Source organism: Rutidosis leptorrhynchoides, chromosome 10 (assembly GCF_046630445.1).
Source record: "Rutidosis leptorrhynchoides isolate AG116_Rl617_1_P2 chromosome 10, CSIRO_AGI_Rlap_v1, whole genome shotgun sequence".
In the NCBI taxonomy this organism is placed as follows: Eukaryota; Viridiplantae; Streptophyta; class Magnoliopsida; order Asterales; family Asteraceae; genus Rutidosis; species Rutidosis leptorrhynchoides.
In genome coordinates, this window is record NC_092342.1 from 337,346,569 (window position 1) to 337,366,177 (window position 19,609).

A 19,609-nucleotide genomic window follows, 5' to 3' on the forward strand; every position below is an offset into this window, starting at 1 on the left:
TGCATATCGGAGGATTTGTAATGTAAAATATGCTAGAAATCGTATTGTTATCATCACATGTAAAGTTTGTAAGTCTAAGATTATCGCTAAACGATAATCATCTTTTTATTGTCTAAAGCTTGTATTAAAATAAGAGTTATGGTTTGTAATGTAAAATAAATGCAGTTGTTCTTTTAAAAATGTCGCATATAGAGGTCAATACCTCGCAATGAAATCATACGTTATCTAACTCGTTCTTATGGTTAAGGACGGGTTATGACATAAGTGAACGTAAATGTTAAAGTTATTTAGTTTAATGATCAGTGGAACCACAGATTCCGATTAAGAAACTTGTTATTGTTTTTACAAACATATTGATATACTTAACTTGATCAGAATAAATGAACGTAAACATATTGACCCGTGGAACCACAATTGCTATTTTTCTTGTCATAAAAGTCTACATTACAACAATTTATTGAAACGTGTATTTTGTATACATATGTAACGTAATTAATCATGTAAAAAACTCATAGTTGAATGATAATAATATAATAATAATAAATTTTACTCTAAAATTGAGTATTTATATTTTTAATAATAATTATTAGTAATAACAAATGTCTCTTTATTTTTAAAAAAAAATTAAAATTAATTTTTTTTTTGGAATGGCAAAAAAATAATACGGCAAAAAAATTACAATATTATATGAAGGAAAAATAATACGGAATAATTATTTAGTTGTTATTATGAAAAGGAAAAATAATTTACTAAAAAGTTGAAGATAAATAATTGCACTTTTTTCATTAGTAATTTATTTTAGTTAGTGTTTATGACATCATCTACATGTCTTCTAATTTTTTTTCTTTTTCTTTTGATTTATTTTTTTAAAGGATAATTGTTTTTTTATAACATCGTAAGCTTAAAGATTTAATATTAATTATAGATTAAATTAATTACATTTTTATAATATTTATTTTTGCCAAATCACCCAACGGAATACCACATCAACATTATTACACCCACACCCCACGTTGTTTTCGCACAATAATCAAATCCTAGTGTATCGTTTTCTGTATTAAGCACACACATGTAACACAAAATTCCCCCATCTTCCCTGCAAAAAGCTCCCATCTTTTTACATTTTCAACCCTCTCATTTCACATCCCAAACACCCCAAATCAAGAAAATGGCAAAACTTATCGAAACATACGCTTGTATCCCGTCAACGGAACGTGGCCGTGGAATCTTAATCTCCGGCGACCCAAAAACCAACGCTTTTTTATACTGCAACGGTCGATCCGTTATAATTCGTTATCTAGATAGACCGTTAGATGTTGAGGTGTATGCAGAACACGCGTATCAAACAACGGTTGCTAGGTTTTCACCCAACGGTGAATGGATCGCGTCTGCTGACGTGTCAGGTATGGTTAGGATCTGGGGGACACATAATGGATTTGTTTTGAAGAATGAATTTCGGGTTTTGTCGGGTCGGATTGATGATTTGCAATGGTCTGCTGATGGAATGAGGATTGTGGCTTCTGGTGATGGCAAAGGGAAATCATTTATTAGAGCTTTCATGTGGGTTTGTTTCTCTTGATCACCACCTGTTTGTTGAAATGCCTCAATCAGATATATTTATATTTTTCGAATCTTGCTAATGATCATCTTATTAAGCGTTCTTCTCGTGTTGTTACGAAGATAGTTATGTAAATGTAAATGATCAATTTTTGTTTTGCTAAATTGTAGTACACTCATTTTAACAGTCTTAAACAGGTGGGATTCTGGAAGTAATGTTGGAGAATTCGACGGGCATTCGAGAAGAGTTCTGAGCTGTGCATTCAAGCCAACGAGACCATTTCGCATCGTCTCATGTGGAGAGGACTTTTTGGTGAACTTCTATGAAGGACCACCATTTAAGTTCAAACAGTCACATAGGTTTGTATATATCATTTAATGTTGAATGAACTTTGTAACATTGTAAACGAAGGGCTATAATACGATGGACCGTCATTTATTCATTTGGTATGATTGTGGTGTTTACTGGTATTCTCATATGCAGGGATCACTCGAATTTTGTCAACTGTGTAAGGTTTTCGCCCGATGGCACCAAATTCATCACTGTAAGCTCTGACAAACAGGGGCTGTTATACGATGGAAAAACAGCAGAGAAGAAGGGTGAGTTGTCTTCAGAGGATTGTCACAAAGGTAGTATATATGCTGTTAGCTGGAGTCCTGATAGTAAACAGGTAGTTAAACCATAATCGAAGTTGGTTATATGTAGCACAGTTGTTTTTTAATGCATATTTTCAGCTCAGTTTTAGGAATTTTCTCTTTATTATGTATGACATCTTTGTATCAGGGTTTGTTGTATTAGAGGTGGGATTTGTTACCCGTTTACTTATGAATAGGTCGATTTGGGTTGTGTTTTATCTTTAACGGGTCAAACAGTTTGGGAATAAAAGCTAAATAGAAGACTTGCCAACATGGCAGAAAGTTGTTTCAAGTGTAATTAATATTTGTTTTGTACTTGACACTTTAATTAAATACATAATAAGAAAACAAATATTTGAAGATAAAGTGTTTCATGGCAACAGAAACCCAGTGCAACCTTTTCTGACCCGCACCAAAAGTTATCCATTTTGACCTGCTAGCCAACCTGCCCGTAATCTATGCCCATTTAGCCATCCTTCTGTTGTATAGATTTTTCATCTGTTAACATACATTGGTTTCTCAAGTATATTTATGTACCCTTGTCATATAGGTGCTAACCGTATCAGCTGATAAGACCGCAAAAATATGGACAATATCAGATGATTTCAACGGGACTGTTGCAAAGACATTATGTCCAGGTTCTGATGCTGTAGAAGACATGCTAGTTGGGTGTCTATGGCAAAATGATTATGTAGTTACTGTCTCTCTTGGTGGGACCATATATGTATACTCTGCAAGTGATCTTGATAAGGAACCAATGATTTTGTGTGGACACATGAAGAACGTTAATTCACTAGCGGTGCTTAAAAGCAGCCCAGAGATTATTTTATCCAGCAGCTATGATGGATTGATATTTAGGTGGACTCGAGGGTTCGGTTATAGTGGTAAGCTAGAGAGGAAGGATAAAAACCAAATTAAATGTCTTGCTTTTGTTGACACGGAGATCATGTCGTCTGGATTTGATAATAAGGTAAATGAATTTTTTTTTTTTCAAGATTATCATGTTTGTGTTACTTTTATGGTGTTCTCACCGTGAAAGAATTTGGGAAGTGTAGGTGACGAAATGGATGGTTTTGGCGGATTGGGTAGTGGGTTAAACATGTGCGTGTCAGAATTGGGTAATTGTGTCGATGATGAATTTAAAAAGATTTATCATCAATTGTCCGATTCTTCTTCCAAAAAAATTGATTTTGGAAGTTCTATGCATAATATATTGAAAATATATCAAGAAAATGCAATAAAGTTATTTTTTTTTTTTTTTTTTTTTTTTAAAACTATAATATGTAATATATGTACTTGTTAACCATTCAATGCATCATATATTGCATTTCATGTCAAAGTTTGCAATTTGCGGTGCTAAAATGTAAAAAAGTTTGTAACTTGCGCTTTAAATACACTGCGAATTTTGACATGTTTGACCACATCGACTGATATTTCTTATTAATTATATATTATTATATTGTTTTGTATTTTTCTTTGTTTGATCCGTAGCGCGAACTGAACCATTTATTAGTGAATGGCTTGAAACTTTCACCTCTACTAGTAAATTTCCTAATGTATAGTTTCAAGCTCTTACTTTAAAATTTAGGATTTAGGGTTTTATTTTTTTAAAAGTATCTTTATATTCGTTGTACTCAGATATGGAGGATTCCTCTAAGCGGAGATGAATGTGCAGAAGCAAATATTGTTGACATTGGTAGTCAACCAAAGGACTTGAGCTTGGCTCTAAACGATCATGATCTTGCATTAATTTCTATCGAGACAGGTGTCGTCCTCCTCCGTGGTACACATGTTTTGTCAACTATTGACCTAGGGTTTACAGTAAGTGCCTGTGCAATTGCCCCTGATGGTACAGAAGCCATTGTGGGAGGGCAAGATGGTAAATTACACATTTATTCCGTCAATGGTGATTCTCTTACGAATGAAGCTGTTCTTGAAAAACATCGAGGTGAGATTACCGTGATACGTTATTCTCCTGATGTTTCTATGTTTGCCTCGGCTGATGCCAATAGAGAAGCTGTTGTTTGGGATCGTGTTTCCCGAGAGGTACTCTTATTGCCCTTCGTCTCTATATGTTATACGTGACAATTAAGACCTATACTCTCAAATTTGGGTCAAGCTTTTGGGTCAACTGGGTCTTGAAAACAGGGCCTGACATTGTGAACCTCAGTAAACATGGATAGCTATAATGAGTGTTGTGAATGGGTCAAACGGGTCAAGCATAAAGATCATAATAAGTTTCATCCGTCAAACAATTTATGAAAACATTTTTTGTTATTGTTATTTATTATGTAATTATGTATATTGATTAATTAATATTTTCTATTTTCTATTAATTAATATAATTAATTAATAATTAATATTAATTAATAATAAATAATAATTAACAATAAATAATGATAACTAAAATATTTTTTACCCATTTGACCTATGACCCGGTTTTACCCGTTACCCAACCTAACCCATTTGGACCTGTTAAAAAATTTGATCCATGACCCATTTCAACCCAAAATCGTTTTGACCCGTTACCCAAACCGACCCAACCTGACCCGTTTGCCAGGTATACTATATGTTTATACAAAATTTTGCTAACATATAAATACATTTTAATGTGTAATATCCAAATATTTTGAATGTTTGACTTGTGAGCGCTGTTGTAAAAGTTGGCCAACGCGTCGGTTTGGGGACTAACCCGTGTCGTTTCGCCCAAAAACGCCTAAAAGCTCGGTCAACGCTAAAATGTCAGGTAAAGGTCGGTCAAAATTCTTATAGTTTTTTTAAATTAGATTTTGTGTCCTATATCTATGTTTGAATTATTTATGTTAGATATATTTATATCTAGTATTTATATGTTAAATCTAGTTATTATTAAAAGTCAACGTTGGTCAACGCCCGACTCGTCCCCGTCTTAACTGACTCGTCTCTCCAAGGTCCCGACCGATTAGTCCCCGACTCGCAAGTTGTACAACCTTGCAAGTGAGATAAAAATTAACATTTCCCTCAAAAGTGGATATTCGCATATAGGCCATATTTGATTCACTTATCCTCTATTGGTGTTAACAAGTTATGAGTTATGACAAATTGTTAACTTACAGGTGAAGCTAAAGAACATGTTATATCACACAGCTCGTATAAACAGTTTAGCTTGGTCTCCTGATAACACGATGGTTGCAACCGGGTCTCTGGATACATGTGTCATTGTATATGATGTAAGCAAGCCAGCTTCAAGCCGTATAACAGTAAAGGGTGCCAATTTGGGCGGGGTTTACGCAGTCGCATTTGTTGATAACAACACTGTTGTGAGTTCTGGTGAGGACGCTTGCATTCGTTTATGGCAGATAACTCCACAATAAACATACTTTAAGAAGTATGAATTTTTTTTTAAATGTGCAATTTCTTGCTGCTATATCATTTCCTTTTTGTAAAGCTTGTTTGCAATCATGAGTTGGGTGTGGTTAAGTCAGTTGTAGTAGTTGATAGTGATGTTTTCTGGGGCTGGGTTGACCAATGGTCAACAAAACCATATTTAGGTAAGAAGTTTCAGCCAGCATTGGTTCAAAAGGCTAAATGGATATCATATACATATATGCTTGTTGGAATATTGGATCCCTGGACAACAAATTATACAGCGGATCTTATTGAATTTAATCTTGTTTTTTGTTTCTTATTGTAATAATAACTTCTGATGTTGTACTTATATTATTTTGATGATTCATTGTTTGGTAATGAGCCTTTCATCATATTCTTCTGTTTATTAATCAACTGTGAGTTTTGTAGTTTATTGAATTGTATATCATGTAGGCATGTTTATGTGGACGTTTACTACTACACTATCCATTTCTCAACATGATTTGGTTGTGGCCGTTAAAATAAAAAGGTTTGTATTATGTTACGTACACACGAAGTTCATTTGAAGCAGAGCATCTCTGAGGTGCCAAAGATTGGAGACTGCGATAATTCGACATCGTCGAAGTTGATTCTAGACAAATCTATTCTATTTCTAATCTGTATGAGTACGTTAGACTTTTAAGCTTCATATAGTTGACAATTAAAAACTATTGTACCGACTACCGAGCTATTTAGTGGTCTGGTATAGTAACTTTTATGTGTTGTGTATATGATGTTATGAGTTATTCTTGGTAGGAATAATAATCATGGGACCAATAAGCATTCATAATAATCGAGTTGTAATGGGTGCAATTTTACTCTTTAGGAATAATCACCTATTTCGTGTATTCAATTAAAACAGCTATTACTTGTAACCCGGCCCATATCCAACTTACGCGTCTAGCTATCACTTGTAACCAATGGTGTTAAACAACTCCTTAGGTAGATACACAGGGTCCAGGATTGTATCCTCATCCTGTGCATATATATATAAATCAAACAGTTAAAAAGCTAAAAGGTACTGACTACAAACATTTTTCTACCGTTGTGAAATAAACTAAAAATATAAATGAGTTAAGTAGTGATAACTTACTTGAAATTCCAAGGCTTTCTTCAGTTCTGCCAAAACTTCTATTGAAGTTGGTCGCTTTTCTCTGTCATCATCTAAGCATTTGTAAATAATGTTTAGAAATGTAGTCAATGATTTAGGCACAATTTCTTCCTTTATAGCTTTAAACACCATCTCATATTGTTTTCCTTTTTCAAAGTTGTGCTTAATGAAACAAAGTAAAGACTTATTCTTAGGTTTGGGGATTCTATAAGTTGCTCTCCCACATAGGATCTCAAATAAAACCACTCCGAATGAATAAATATCAGATTCTAAGGTTAAGAAACCCAATTTTAAGTATTGTGGGTCCACATAGACCTCCGTGCCGCATGGATGATCGATGACAACGTCCGTTCTTTTATCTATTTCACATATTAAGGAAAGCCCAAAATCACCAAGTTTTGCCTTCCAACCATCAAACAATAGAATGTTAGCAGCTTTGATGTCCCTATGTATCACTACGCGTCCTCCAACACCTCCATGAAGAAACTCTAGTCCAGTTGCAACATCAATACATATCTTAAGCCGGTTTCTCCATGTAAGACTAGCAGACTTCAAATGTTCATCAAGACTTCCCCTAGCTGCATATTCATAAACAATAACTTTTTCCTCCGTTTCTTTGCTGTAGCCTACAAGACTGATAATATTCTCATGCTTATATAGATACAAAATTTCTAGCTCATTGAAGTATTGTTTCTCTCCTTGACCACCACTTGTGTCTAACTTCTTTGCAACAATGGTATATTGTCCATTATCATGTTCATGTGCAACTTCCCCTTTGTATACCCTACCGAAGCCTCCTTCTCCAATTACATGTCTAAAGTTTTGTGTGGCTATTTTAATCTCTTCAAGAGACATTATCAGCTTATGCTTGTTTTCCTGTGAATCATGAAACGAAGATAAATATAATTTTTAAGTTTCTAATGTTGAATCAAAGCTTCACCAAAGTATTACATTCCGATAGTGCTCTGCGTTTGAACCAAACTGTTAAACCAAACTGTTGATGTGATGCGGTCTGAATAATCTATTTAGTTGTTGACATTACTAATTCAAAATATTTTACTAAAATTGAACCTATCGACCTAAATTTCGTAACTAACATAAACTTTATCGACATTAAATTATTTATAAGAAACCATATATTGGCATATTTTGAAAGTATTGTGGATAACTATGTAACAAAGATTAGAGGGATGATAAGTTATGCTGAGAGTTTTAATAAAGAACCACAAAAGAATGATTCATAATTATAAGAAATTGGGCATAAAATCTTTACACAAATGAGAAGAGCAATAATCTGTGTTTTTGATAACGAAATCACAAACTCAATATTAGAGTGTGTATGTTCCTGTCTATCCGAAATGAAAGCAATATGCTAAGTTTATGCATTCGAAAGTCGGTTAATAGTAGAAAATCTAAAGGGCGCAACTTTTGGCGAGAAAAACTACTTCATTTTTGGCGGGAAATACCAGCTGGTATTTTGGCTGAATAGTTTGGACGCAACTTTTGATTATACAGGCGTGCAAGGGCGCTGCCCCTTGACCTCCGCAAGGGGGCGCAACCCCCTTGACCCCCGATATTTTCTTGATATTATCAAGTTAGCTTTTACGGACATGCACTACACACTCTTCAAATATGTTATTATGTATAATTTGATGATCCTTGCTTCTAAGTAAATTACAACTACGCAAACTGATACTCCAGTTAAATGACACTAAAATCACCAACTATATATATATATATATATATATATATATATATATATATATATATATATATATATATATATATATATATATATATATATATATATTAGGTGAGTGACTTACTTGCAAGGCTAATGCTTTTTCAAGTTCCTTGCTGACAAATTTCATTGTTGGGCGCTGGCTCTGCTTTTCTGCCAAACACCAATAGGCAACTTTTATAAATATGCCCAAGGCATATTTGTTGGGTCCTTTATATAAAAAATAACTGTTGTCATTATTTTCTTCCAAAATTGAAGGAAATATCTTATCTTTTGTTGTTCCCTCTTTGTACCACCGACGTGCCAACTCTCCCAGCCCTTTGCCTTCATAGTATTCAACCAATATGTTGGCACAATTCCCACATAGGACTTCAAGCATAACTACTCCGAAACTAAATACATCGGATTCTCTTTTCAGCATACCAGTCATAACATATTCCGGATCCATGTGTGGATCTTCGACTAAAGGTTTTGTCTTACCAAGATGAAGAGCATCAAAATCTTTATTCGGAGGCAACAATTTAGAGCATTCAAATCCACCAATCTTTGCCCTGTCGTTGTCGTCCAACAAAATATTGTCACAACTTATACTACCGTGTATTACCTTTGTGTGGTCCTTGATCTCATTGTGAAGATAATTTAAGCCGTGTGCAACATCAATACAGATTTGTAATCGTTTTTCCCATGTAAGAGTATAACTTAACATATTAAAATGAAGGTAGTTAGCAGGAAAGTACTCGTAGACAAGTATTACTTCATAATCTTGTTCACAAAATCCAAGAAGAGATTCTATGTTTTGATGATTGCAATGGCTAAGACTTCGTATTTCTTTATTGTAATCATGGTATGAAGAGCGGATACGTTTTATGGTTACAATGTACTGTTTCTTGGGTAGTTCATCTTTATTCTTTCCTTTTACAAAAGAAATATAATCTTTATCAAAACATTCAAGTTCTCCTTTGTAAAGACAATAATTCTCTCTATCCTTAATTATAGAATCCTTGGAGAAATTATTGGTAGCCATGTGTATGTCTCTTAGTTCAATTCTCAAGTGTTCCAAGTTATTCACCTGCACAATTATGATAAAGACAAAAATAGTAACTATTACAGGATAAATGAAAGCTAATTGAAATTCTTTATGGAGTATATTGTGGATCTTTAAGAGACGAATTATACATTCAAAACCAATAGAAAAAATTAGGTTGTTGGTTCCCGAGGTTTGTCGCATATTGCACGACAACCGTTTAAGAAAGCAAAAGTTTTTTATTTGTAGGGATCCTACTATGCTTCTATATAAGGTAAAATCAAAGGCTTCACCATTCTCATCACCATCCGAAAGAGTCCTCATTGGAGTTGACATTGTTTTCAATTTTAGTCATTTTAAAACGTTTAAACATATCAAGGATATACCTTGTTTAACTAATGAAAATTCCGTTTGGAAGTTGTTTAACTTGCAACCCCAAAAAGCTGTGTGTTCGTGTGCGTGTGGGCGTGCGTGTGTATGGGCGTACGCGCAACTATGTGTGTGTGTGTATATGTATATGTATATGTATATGTATATGTATATGTATATGTATATGTATATGTATATGTATATGTATATGTACAATGTATATGTATATGTATATGTATATGTATATGTATATGTATATGTATATGTATATGTATATGTATATGTATATGTATATGTATATGTATATGTATATGTATATGTATATGTGCATAATATGCATATGCATATGCATATGCATATGTATACATGTATATCTATTTGTATATACGTATATGTATATGTATATACATATATGTATATATATATACACACACACACACACACACACACATATATATATATATATATATATATATATATATATATATATATATATATATGTATGTATGTATGTATATATATATGTATGTATATATACACATATATACATACATATATATATATATATATATATATATATATATATATATATATATATATATATATATATATATATATATATAATGAGAGCGTATCATTCATAATTCATGATAGTATCAGAACCATAATTTTTCTCATACTTCATTATCCACCTAAGTGTCCTACAATATTGGACATTCTTTTTTCTTTTCATCTTCTTTCTTAAGCTTTCAACAACATAATCAACCCAAGCCTTTCAACAGCCTAATAAACTATCTTGTAAACTCGAGAGTTGATGTCTAAGACCAAAATCAATTTGGATCCATTCATCTTATACGGCATTTAAACCTTCATTTATTTAATTACTTTTTTGTCTTATACTAAACAACTAATTTGATACTATTCATGAATTATTTATCACTACTTGAGCGGGGGAAGGGGGTTGCTTTCGTGCAAGGCCCTCGCAGCAGGAAGAGGCGTTTTCGGTGTTGCAAATTAAACTTGCAGACCATCATTTATTTCACTGACATCATTTATTGCAAGTGAATAAATTCCACCATCATCATTATTCTCATAGGTGAAAATCGTGATTGTAGACGAAACAATGGCACCAACAACTATAGTTGTCGTACATCGAATAACGAGAATGTTTGTTTTAATCATGGGGCTTACTCTCATTTGGCAGGATATATGAGGTTTTCCCTCCTTAGACTTGGAGGTGTCCATCTCAGCAGACTGTCAGGCTTATCAGAAATAGTCAGCAACATCAGTAATCTTAGCTCACTAATTATGGGCTTCTTGGGCCTGGACTAAAAACCTATTATTTACAGGCTTTATAACGTGCATACGTAAGGTTCCGGAGATGACGGTTGGTACATGGATACCAGAGCTACTGCTCACCTAGCCTCAAACTCAGGTAAATATTTAATAAGAGCATTGTACCATCAGTTATTGACAGTTCAACCATACATTTATTAGCATCTGGGAACACCACTTTACTTAATCCTTACCGACCACTACACATCCACAATATTATTCTTACGCCCAATATTGTCAAAAACTTAATTTCTGTCAATTGAAAAGGAACTAATTCAAAAGTTGTGAACGGAAGCGAAATTGTGTAATTGTTTCATTGAATTAATAAATTACATGTACAGATTGCATATATACAATGAATTTAGCTAACAATATCTAACAAACTCTTAACAGTCATTTAAACCTAATTTTCACGCCTAAGTTTAATCAGGAGTAAATGTTGTAATTCTCACCACCTCACTATATCTGATAATTATAAATCTGGCAAAATCTATAATAATTCTATATCCTCCCCTCAATTTGGAATTGGAAGATCATCAAACCCCAACTTGCGACCAAGAAAAGAATGCTGCTTGTGACCTAAGGCTTTTGTCATGATGTCAGCCAACTGTAGATGAGTGGGAATGAATGCAATCTGCAGAAAACTGTCTTGTATTTTGTCTCTGGTGAAATGATAATCTATATCTAGATGTTTTGTTCGTTCATGAATACAAGCATTGGCAGCAATCTGCTCTGCAGCTTTGTTATCACTAAACAAAGTAATTAGGACCTGCACATTTATATGTAGATCTTTAAGAAGATATGTCAACAATATTAATTCACGGGTTGTGCTTGCCATACTCTTGTACTCAGCTTTTGTGAACGATTAAGACACTGTCACCTGCTTTGTCTCCCATGAAACAAGAAAATAACAAAAAAAATACATTATCCAGTCAATGACTTTCTAGTCATTAAACAAGATGCCCAGTCATCATCTGAAAACCCTTCTACTTACAATAATGGTTGTATTGGATAAAACAAACCCTTTGAAATTGTACATTTTAAGATACCTCAACAAATAAAGAGCAGCTTGCATATCAATATCATTTGGGCAGATACAAACTTAAGTGTTGAACTGATACATCTGGTCTTGTCATTGAAAGGTATAATAATCTGCCAATCAACCTTCTGTATATATTAGGAGCTTCTAAAGGTTATCCTTTACTCAGTGACAACCTCAAATTTGTTGGCAAAAGAGAGTTAGTTGGTTTGCTTGCCGTTAAGACAACATCTTTTATCAAGTCAAGAATATACTTTCTTTAATGTAGGTATGTGCCATGTTGAGTCCTGCACAACTCAATACCCAAAAAATATCTAGCCAAACCAAGATCTTTAATCGTAAACTTTTGATCTAAATTTGACTTCAACCTTTGTATCTCTTAACTGAATTGCTAGTTAACAAAATATCATCCACATACACTAAAGTTGCAGTAAAAGTCTCATTCCGTGTTTTGACAAAAAGTGAATAATCGTGTTTAGCTTGTATAAAACCAAGTGACACCAAATACTTGGATAATTCTTGATTCACTGTCTCGAGGCTTGTTTTAAACCATATAGAGACTTATTGAGCTTAGATACTCGTCCCTACTTAGCTTTAGTGTACCCCTCTGGTGGCACCATATAAATGTCCTCTTCTACATAATTATGTAGAAAAGAATTGTTAATATCCAGTTGATGCAAAGGCCATTCTTTGGCTGTAAGAATGGCTATTATAACTCTAACAATTGCATACTTAGCAACTGATGAAAAGGTATGTTTATAGTCCACTCCTTCCTTTTGATTAAAGCCTCTTATTACCAATCTTGCCTTTAACCTTTCAACCAGTATCATCTGGGTTGTACTTTGTTCTAAATCCACTTTGATGTAATAGCTTTGTGATTCTCAGGTGGAGTAGTTAATTCCCATGTATCATTGTTTTCAAAATCCTCATAACTTCTGTCCAGCCTGGATGAGATGCAACTTGTTTGGAATTTGCAGGTTCAGTTGATGACAAAACATTGAACAATGATGCTACATAATCCTTTGAATAATCGTTGAACTCATCATTCTTGAATAAAGGGTATAATGGAACAGATGATACATAATTAACAGTGGACTTTTGTGGTAACACATAATATTTTAACCAAGCATATGGTTTAGAGGTTCTTTATGATCTTCTCAATACACCGATGTTGGTGATATTAGTAGATTCAATAACTGGTTCAATGGGTGTAGGTAGGTCAGTTTTAGTGTCCTCACTTGTCGAAGAAAAAAGATTGGTAAGGGTAGAGATGACTTCATCATCAATAACATAAACCATAGGCAATACCTGTCACACTAGTTGACCGTTGACTTGATCTCTATATGGAAAGATATCCTCTTTGAATACAACATCTCTGCTGTAAAATGCTTCTTTGGTGTCAATACCATACAGTTTATACCCCTTTTGACCTGGAGGATAACCTATCATTATGCACCTTCTACCCCTTTCTTCAAATTTGTCTTTACAAGGCTTTGTTACATTGGCATAACACAAACACCTAATGATTCTCAACCCATCATAATTGGGTGAAGTTTTATGTAACATCTCATAAGGTGATTTCTAATTCAAAATTTTCATAAGCATTTTGTTTATCAAAAAAGTAGCAGTCAATATGCAATCTCCCCAAAACTTATTAGGTAATTTAGCATGTATTTCTAATGCTCTTGCTGTTTCTAACAAATGCTTATGTTTTCTCTCCACTACACTATATTTTTAGGTGTATAAATCATTGACTTTTAATGAATCACCCCCATTTGACTTGTAAAAGGTTAAACTAGTCTTATTCAGTATTTCAGGGCCATTATCTGACCAAATGTATTTGGGTTGAGTGTCAAAATAAGTGGTGACATATTTGAAAAATTAGATAAGATATAGCAAATAGTTACTTATGAATGTATGAGATAGGTCCAAATGCACCTAGTATAGTCATCAACTATGGTGAAAAATAATGAGCACCATTTAATGCAGGAACTTTGTAAGGTCCCTAAAGGTCAACGTGAATCAAATAGAAATGAGAGTTTGACATGCTTTGACTAATTGGGAAAGGCAATCTATGAGATTTTGCAACCAAACAAGTATCATAGAAAAATTTAAAAACATTTACTTGTTTACAATCTTTTTCATGAATCACCTTTGAAACAGAAGAATGACATAATCTAGAATGAAACTTCTCATGTGAAAAATTAGGAGATTTATTTGCAACAACACTATTTACAAAAGCTAATAAAGCAATGAAATTTGACTGTGAAGAAGCACTTGATGAAGGTCTGCAAATGTAGAGGTTACTGAACCCTTCTCCAGTAGCAACAATTTGCTTAATTGAAGGGTCCCGAAAAATAAACCAAATAGAAAAGAATATAGCAATGAGAAACCGTGTTTTAATAATTTTCTTACTGATAAGAGGTTTATTTGAAATTTTGGCACATAAATGACATCTTGAAGAATCAAAGTTAGACTGATTTTGACTTTTCCAACTTTGTTGACCTATTTAATATTGCCATCTGGCAATCTTATTTTGATAGGTTTGGTCAAATGTTTAATGGACTAAAATAGATAAATATGTGGAGACATGTGATCACTAGCCCCTGTGTCTACAATACCCCCGTGTCTACAATACAGTCCTTTTCAACATTGAAATCTGTGTGCACAGTGTAGTGACCCGAATTTTTCCATGTTTATATATATTAATTGAGATTGATATTTGCATGATTAAATGTTTCCAACATGTTAAGCAATCAAACTTGTTAAGACTTGATTAATTGAAATATGTTTCATATAGACAATTGACCACCCAAGTTGACCGGTGATTCACGAACGTTAAAACTTGTAAAAACTATATGATGACATATATATGGATATATATATAGTTAACATGATACTATGATAAGTAAACATATCATTAAGTATATTAACAATGAACTACATATGTAAAAACAAGACTACTAACTTAATGATTTTTAAACGAGACATATATGTAACGATTATCGTTGTAAAGACATTTAATGTATATATATCATATTAAGAGATATTCATACATGATAATATCATGATAATATAATAATTTAAAATCTCATTTGATATTATAAACATTGGGTTAACAACATTTAACAAGATCGTTAACCTAAAGGTTTCAAAACAACACTTACATGTAACGACTAACGATGACTTAACGACTCAGTTAAAATGTATACACATGTAGTGTTTTAATATGTATTTATATACTTTTGAAAGACTTCAATACACTTAGAAAAATACTTCTACTTAACAAAAATGCTTACAATTACATCCTCGTTCAGTTTCATCAACAATTCTACTCGTATGCACCCGTATTCGTACTCGTACAATACACAGCTTTTATATGTATGTACTATTGGTATATACACTCCAATTATCAGCTCTTAGCAGCCCATGTGAGTCACCTAACACATGTGGGAACCATCATTTGGCAACTAGCATGAAATATCTCATAAAATTACAAAAATATGAGTAATCATTCATGACTTATTTACATGAAAACAAAATTACATATCCTTTATATCTAATCCATACACCAACGACCAAAAACACCTACAAACACTTTCATTCTTCAATTTTCTTCATCTAATTGATCTCTCTCAAGTTATATCTTCAAGTTCTAAGTGTTCTTCATATATTCTACAAGTTCTAGTTACATAAAATCAAGAATACTTTCAAGTTTGCTAGCTCACTTCCAATCTTGTAAGGTGATCATCCAACCTCAAGAAATCTTTGTTTCTTACAGTAGGTTATCATTCTAATACAAGGTAATAATCATATTCAAACTTTGGTTCAATTTCTATAACTATAACAATCTTATTTCAAGTGATGATCTTACTTGAAATTGTTTTCGTGTCATGATTCTGCTTCAAGAACTTTCAAGCCATCCAAGGATCCTTTGAAGCTAGATCTATTTTTCTCATTTCCAGTATGTTTATCCAAGGAAATTTAGGTAGTAATGATGTTCATAACATCATTCGATTCATATATATAAAGCTATCTTATTCGAAGGTTTAAACTTGTAATCACTAGAACATAGTTTAGTTAATTCTAAACTTGTTCGCAAATAAAAGTTAATCCTTCTAACTTGACTTTTAAAATCAACTAAACACATGTTCTATATCTATATGATATGCTAACTTAATGATTTAAAACCTGGAAACACGAAAAACACCGTAAAACCGGATTTACGCCGTCGTACTAACACCGCGGGCTGTTTTGGGTTAGTTAATTAAAAACTATGATAAACTTTGATTTAAAAGTTGTTATTCTGGGAAAATGATTTTTATTATGAACATGAAACTATATCCAAAAATTATGGTTAAACTCAAAGTGGAAGTATGTTTTCTAAAATGGTCATCTAGACGTCGTTCTTTCGACTGAAATGACTACCTTTACAAAAACAACTTGTAACTTATTTTTTCGACTATAAACCTATACTTTTTCTATTTAGATTCATAAAATAGAGTTTAATATGAAACCATAGCAATTTGATTCACTCAAAACGGATTTAAAATGAAGAAGTTATGGGTAAAACAAGATTGGATAATTTTTCTCATTTTAGCTACGTGAAAATTGGTAACAAATCTATTCCAACCATAACTTAATCAACTTGTATTGTATATTATGTAATCTTAAGATACCATAGACACGTATACAATGTTTCGACCTATCATGTCGACACATCTATATATATTTCGGAACAACCATAGACACTCTATATGTGAATGTTGGAGTTAGCTATACAGGGTTGAGGTTGATTCCAAAATATATATAGTTTGAGTTGTGATCAATACTGAGATACGTATACACTGGGTCGTAGATTGATTCAAGATAATATTTATCGATTTATTTCTGTACATCTAACTGTGGACAACTAGTTGTAGGTTACTAACGAGGACAGCTGACTTAATAAACTTAAAACATCAAAATATATTAAAAGTATTGTAAATATATTTTGAACATACTTTGATATATATGTATATATTGTTATAGGTTCGTGAATCAACCAGTGGCCAAGTCTTACTTCCCGACGAAGTAAAAATCTGTGAAAGTGAGTTATAGTCCCACTTTTAAAATCTAATATTTTTGGGATGAGAATACATGCAGGTTTTATAAATGATTTACAAAATAGACACAAGTACGTGAAACTACATTCTATGGTTGAATTATCGAAATCGAATATGCCCTTTTTTATTAAGTCTGGTAATCTAAGAATTAGGGAACAGACACCCTAATTGACGCGAATCCTAAAGATAGATCTATTGGGCCTAACAAACCCCATCCAAAGTACCGGATGCTTTAGTACTTCGAAATTTATATCATATCCGAAGGGTGTCCCGGAATGATGGGGATATTCTTATATATGCATCTTGTTAATGTCGGTTACCAGGTGTTCACCATATGAATGATTTTTATATCTATGTATGGGATGTGTATTGAAATATGAAATCTTGTGGTCTGTTATTATGATTTGATATATATAGGTTACACCTATAACTCACCAACATTTTTGTTGACGTTTTAAGCATGTTTATTCTCAGGTGATTATTAAGAGCTTCCGCTGTCGCATACTTAAATAAGGACGAGATTTGGAGTCCATGCTTGTATGATATTGTGTAAAAACTGCATTCAAGAAACTTATTTTGTTGTAACATATTTGTATTGTAAACCATTATGTAATGGTCGTGTGTAAACAGGATATTTTAGATTATCATTATTTGATAATCTACGTAAAGCTTTTTAAACCTTTATTGATGAAATAAAGGTTATGGTTTGTTTTAAAATGAATGCAGTCTTTGAAAAATGTCTCATATAGAGGTCAAAACCTCGCAACGAAATCAATTAATATGGAACATTTTTAATCAGTAAGAACGGGACATTTCAGTTGGTATCCGAGCATTGGTCTTAGAGAACCAGAATTTTATATTAGTGTGTCTTATCGAGTTTGTTAGGATGCATTAGTGAGTCTGGACTTCAACCGTGTTTACTTGAAAAATGATTGCTTAACAAATTTTGTTGGAAACTATATATTTTTAACATGTGAATATTATGTGATATATTAATCTCTTAACGCGTTTGATATTATGTGATAGATGTCTACCTCTAGAACAAGTCCCATTAACTCACCTAATAATAATGAAGAGTCAAATGTAAATTGGAATGATTCGTGGACTGATTCACAAGTTCCCGAAGAGGAACCGGAAGAAGAGTCGGAACCGGAAGAAGAATCGGAACCGGAAGAAGAATCGGAACCGGATGAAGAAATAGAACCGGTGGGGGAAATAATAAAACGGTTAAGTAAAAGAAAATCCTCAACCAACCGACCAAGGTTAATTATGGTCAATGGTGTTTCCGCCAAGGAAGCAAAATATTGGGAGGATTACCAATTCTCCGATGAATCGGATTCCGACGAGAATTCCGATGATGTTATAGAAATTACTCCAACTGAATTTAAAAAGGCAAAAGAAAATAATAAGGGAAAGGGCATAAAAATAGAGAAATCTAATTCCAACCCCGATGAACTTTATATGTATCGTCAACCCCCGAAGTCCTTAAGTTGTAACAATGACCCGGGAACCTCTAAACCACCAGGTTTTTCTAAACCAATGTGGAAAACGACGGCTCGTATTAGGGGAACATCATATATCCCTAGAAACTTGGCAAAACGAACCAAAACCGAAGAAGAAGAAACAAGCGAGTCGGAATAAGATAGTTGTATTCGTGTGGTGTAATATATGTAATATAGTGTGCTTATGCTTTATGATATATGTAAAAATTGCTTGTATTAATAAGTATTTTTTTTTATGAATCTAACTCTTGTCTATTTTACAGTATAAAAACACAAAATGGATAGACAACCCAATATTTTAAGAGACCTACCCGGAGACATGATTGATGAAATCTTGTCTAGAGTCGGTCAGAATTCTTCGGCACAACTATTTAAGGCGAGATCAGTTTGTAAGACATTCGAAGAACGTTCCAAGAATGCCTTGGTTTATAAAAGGCTTTCGTTCGAAAGATGGGGGATATCACATTGGGAAATCCATAAGTTACGATGTGTTTACTTTGAAGCATATATTGCGGGGAACCCAAATGCTATTTTACGCAATGGGTTAAGAAATTATTTTGACTCAATATATCCGAATATTGGACTTCGTGATTTAGAAAAAGCGGCTAACATGCAACATAAAGAAGCATGTTATGCTTACGGATTAGTAATGTTCGCTTCTCACCAAAGTGAGAACAAGAACATCGGGCTACAACTATTAAACAAAACGTTTCCACAAGTGACGGAGTCGGTAATTGGGGTAAGAAATGAGGTTTTTAGATTGTTACGGGACTGTTGGACATTACGTAACCCTCGTCCCTTTG

General features: G+C 33.2%; 2 protein-coding genes across 2 annotated transcripts; one reads left to right on the forward strand and one right to left on the reverse strand.

The window, feature by feature from the left end:
- The first annotated feature begins 1,037 nt into the window (after nucleotides 1-1,037).
- LOC139872058 (actin-interacting protein 1-2-like) lies at nucleotides 1,038-5,917 on the forward strand. The gene is made up of 6 exons (XM_071859862.1): nucleotides 1,038-1,560; nucleotides 1,756-1,917; nucleotides 2,042-2,228; nucleotides 2,744-3,163; nucleotides 3,832-4,239; nucleotides 5,289-5,917. Exons 1-6 carry the CDS (start codon nucleotides 1,169-1,171, stop codon nucleotides 5,544-5,546), a joined length of 1,827 nt encoding a protein of 608 aa, XP_071715963.1. The 5' UTR covers nucleotides 1,038-1,168; the 3' UTR covers nucleotides 5,547-5,917.
- Nucleotides 5,918-6,487: 570 nt separating this feature from the next.
- On the reverse strand, nucleotides 6,488-11,222 carry LOC139871391 (uncharacterized). The gene is made up of 5 exons (XM_071859105.1): nucleotides 11,193-11,222; nucleotides 10,846-11,079; nucleotides 8,518-9,501; nucleotides 6,674-7,567; nucleotides 6,488-6,556 (listed from the first exon to the last, which is right to left on the reverse strand). The coding sequence occupies exons 1-5, from the start codon at nucleotides 11,220-11,222 to the stop codon at nucleotides 6,488-6,490; spliced, it is 2,211 nt and encodes a 736-aa protein (XP_071715206.1).
- Nucleotides 11,223-19,609: the final 8,387 nt, after the last annotated feature.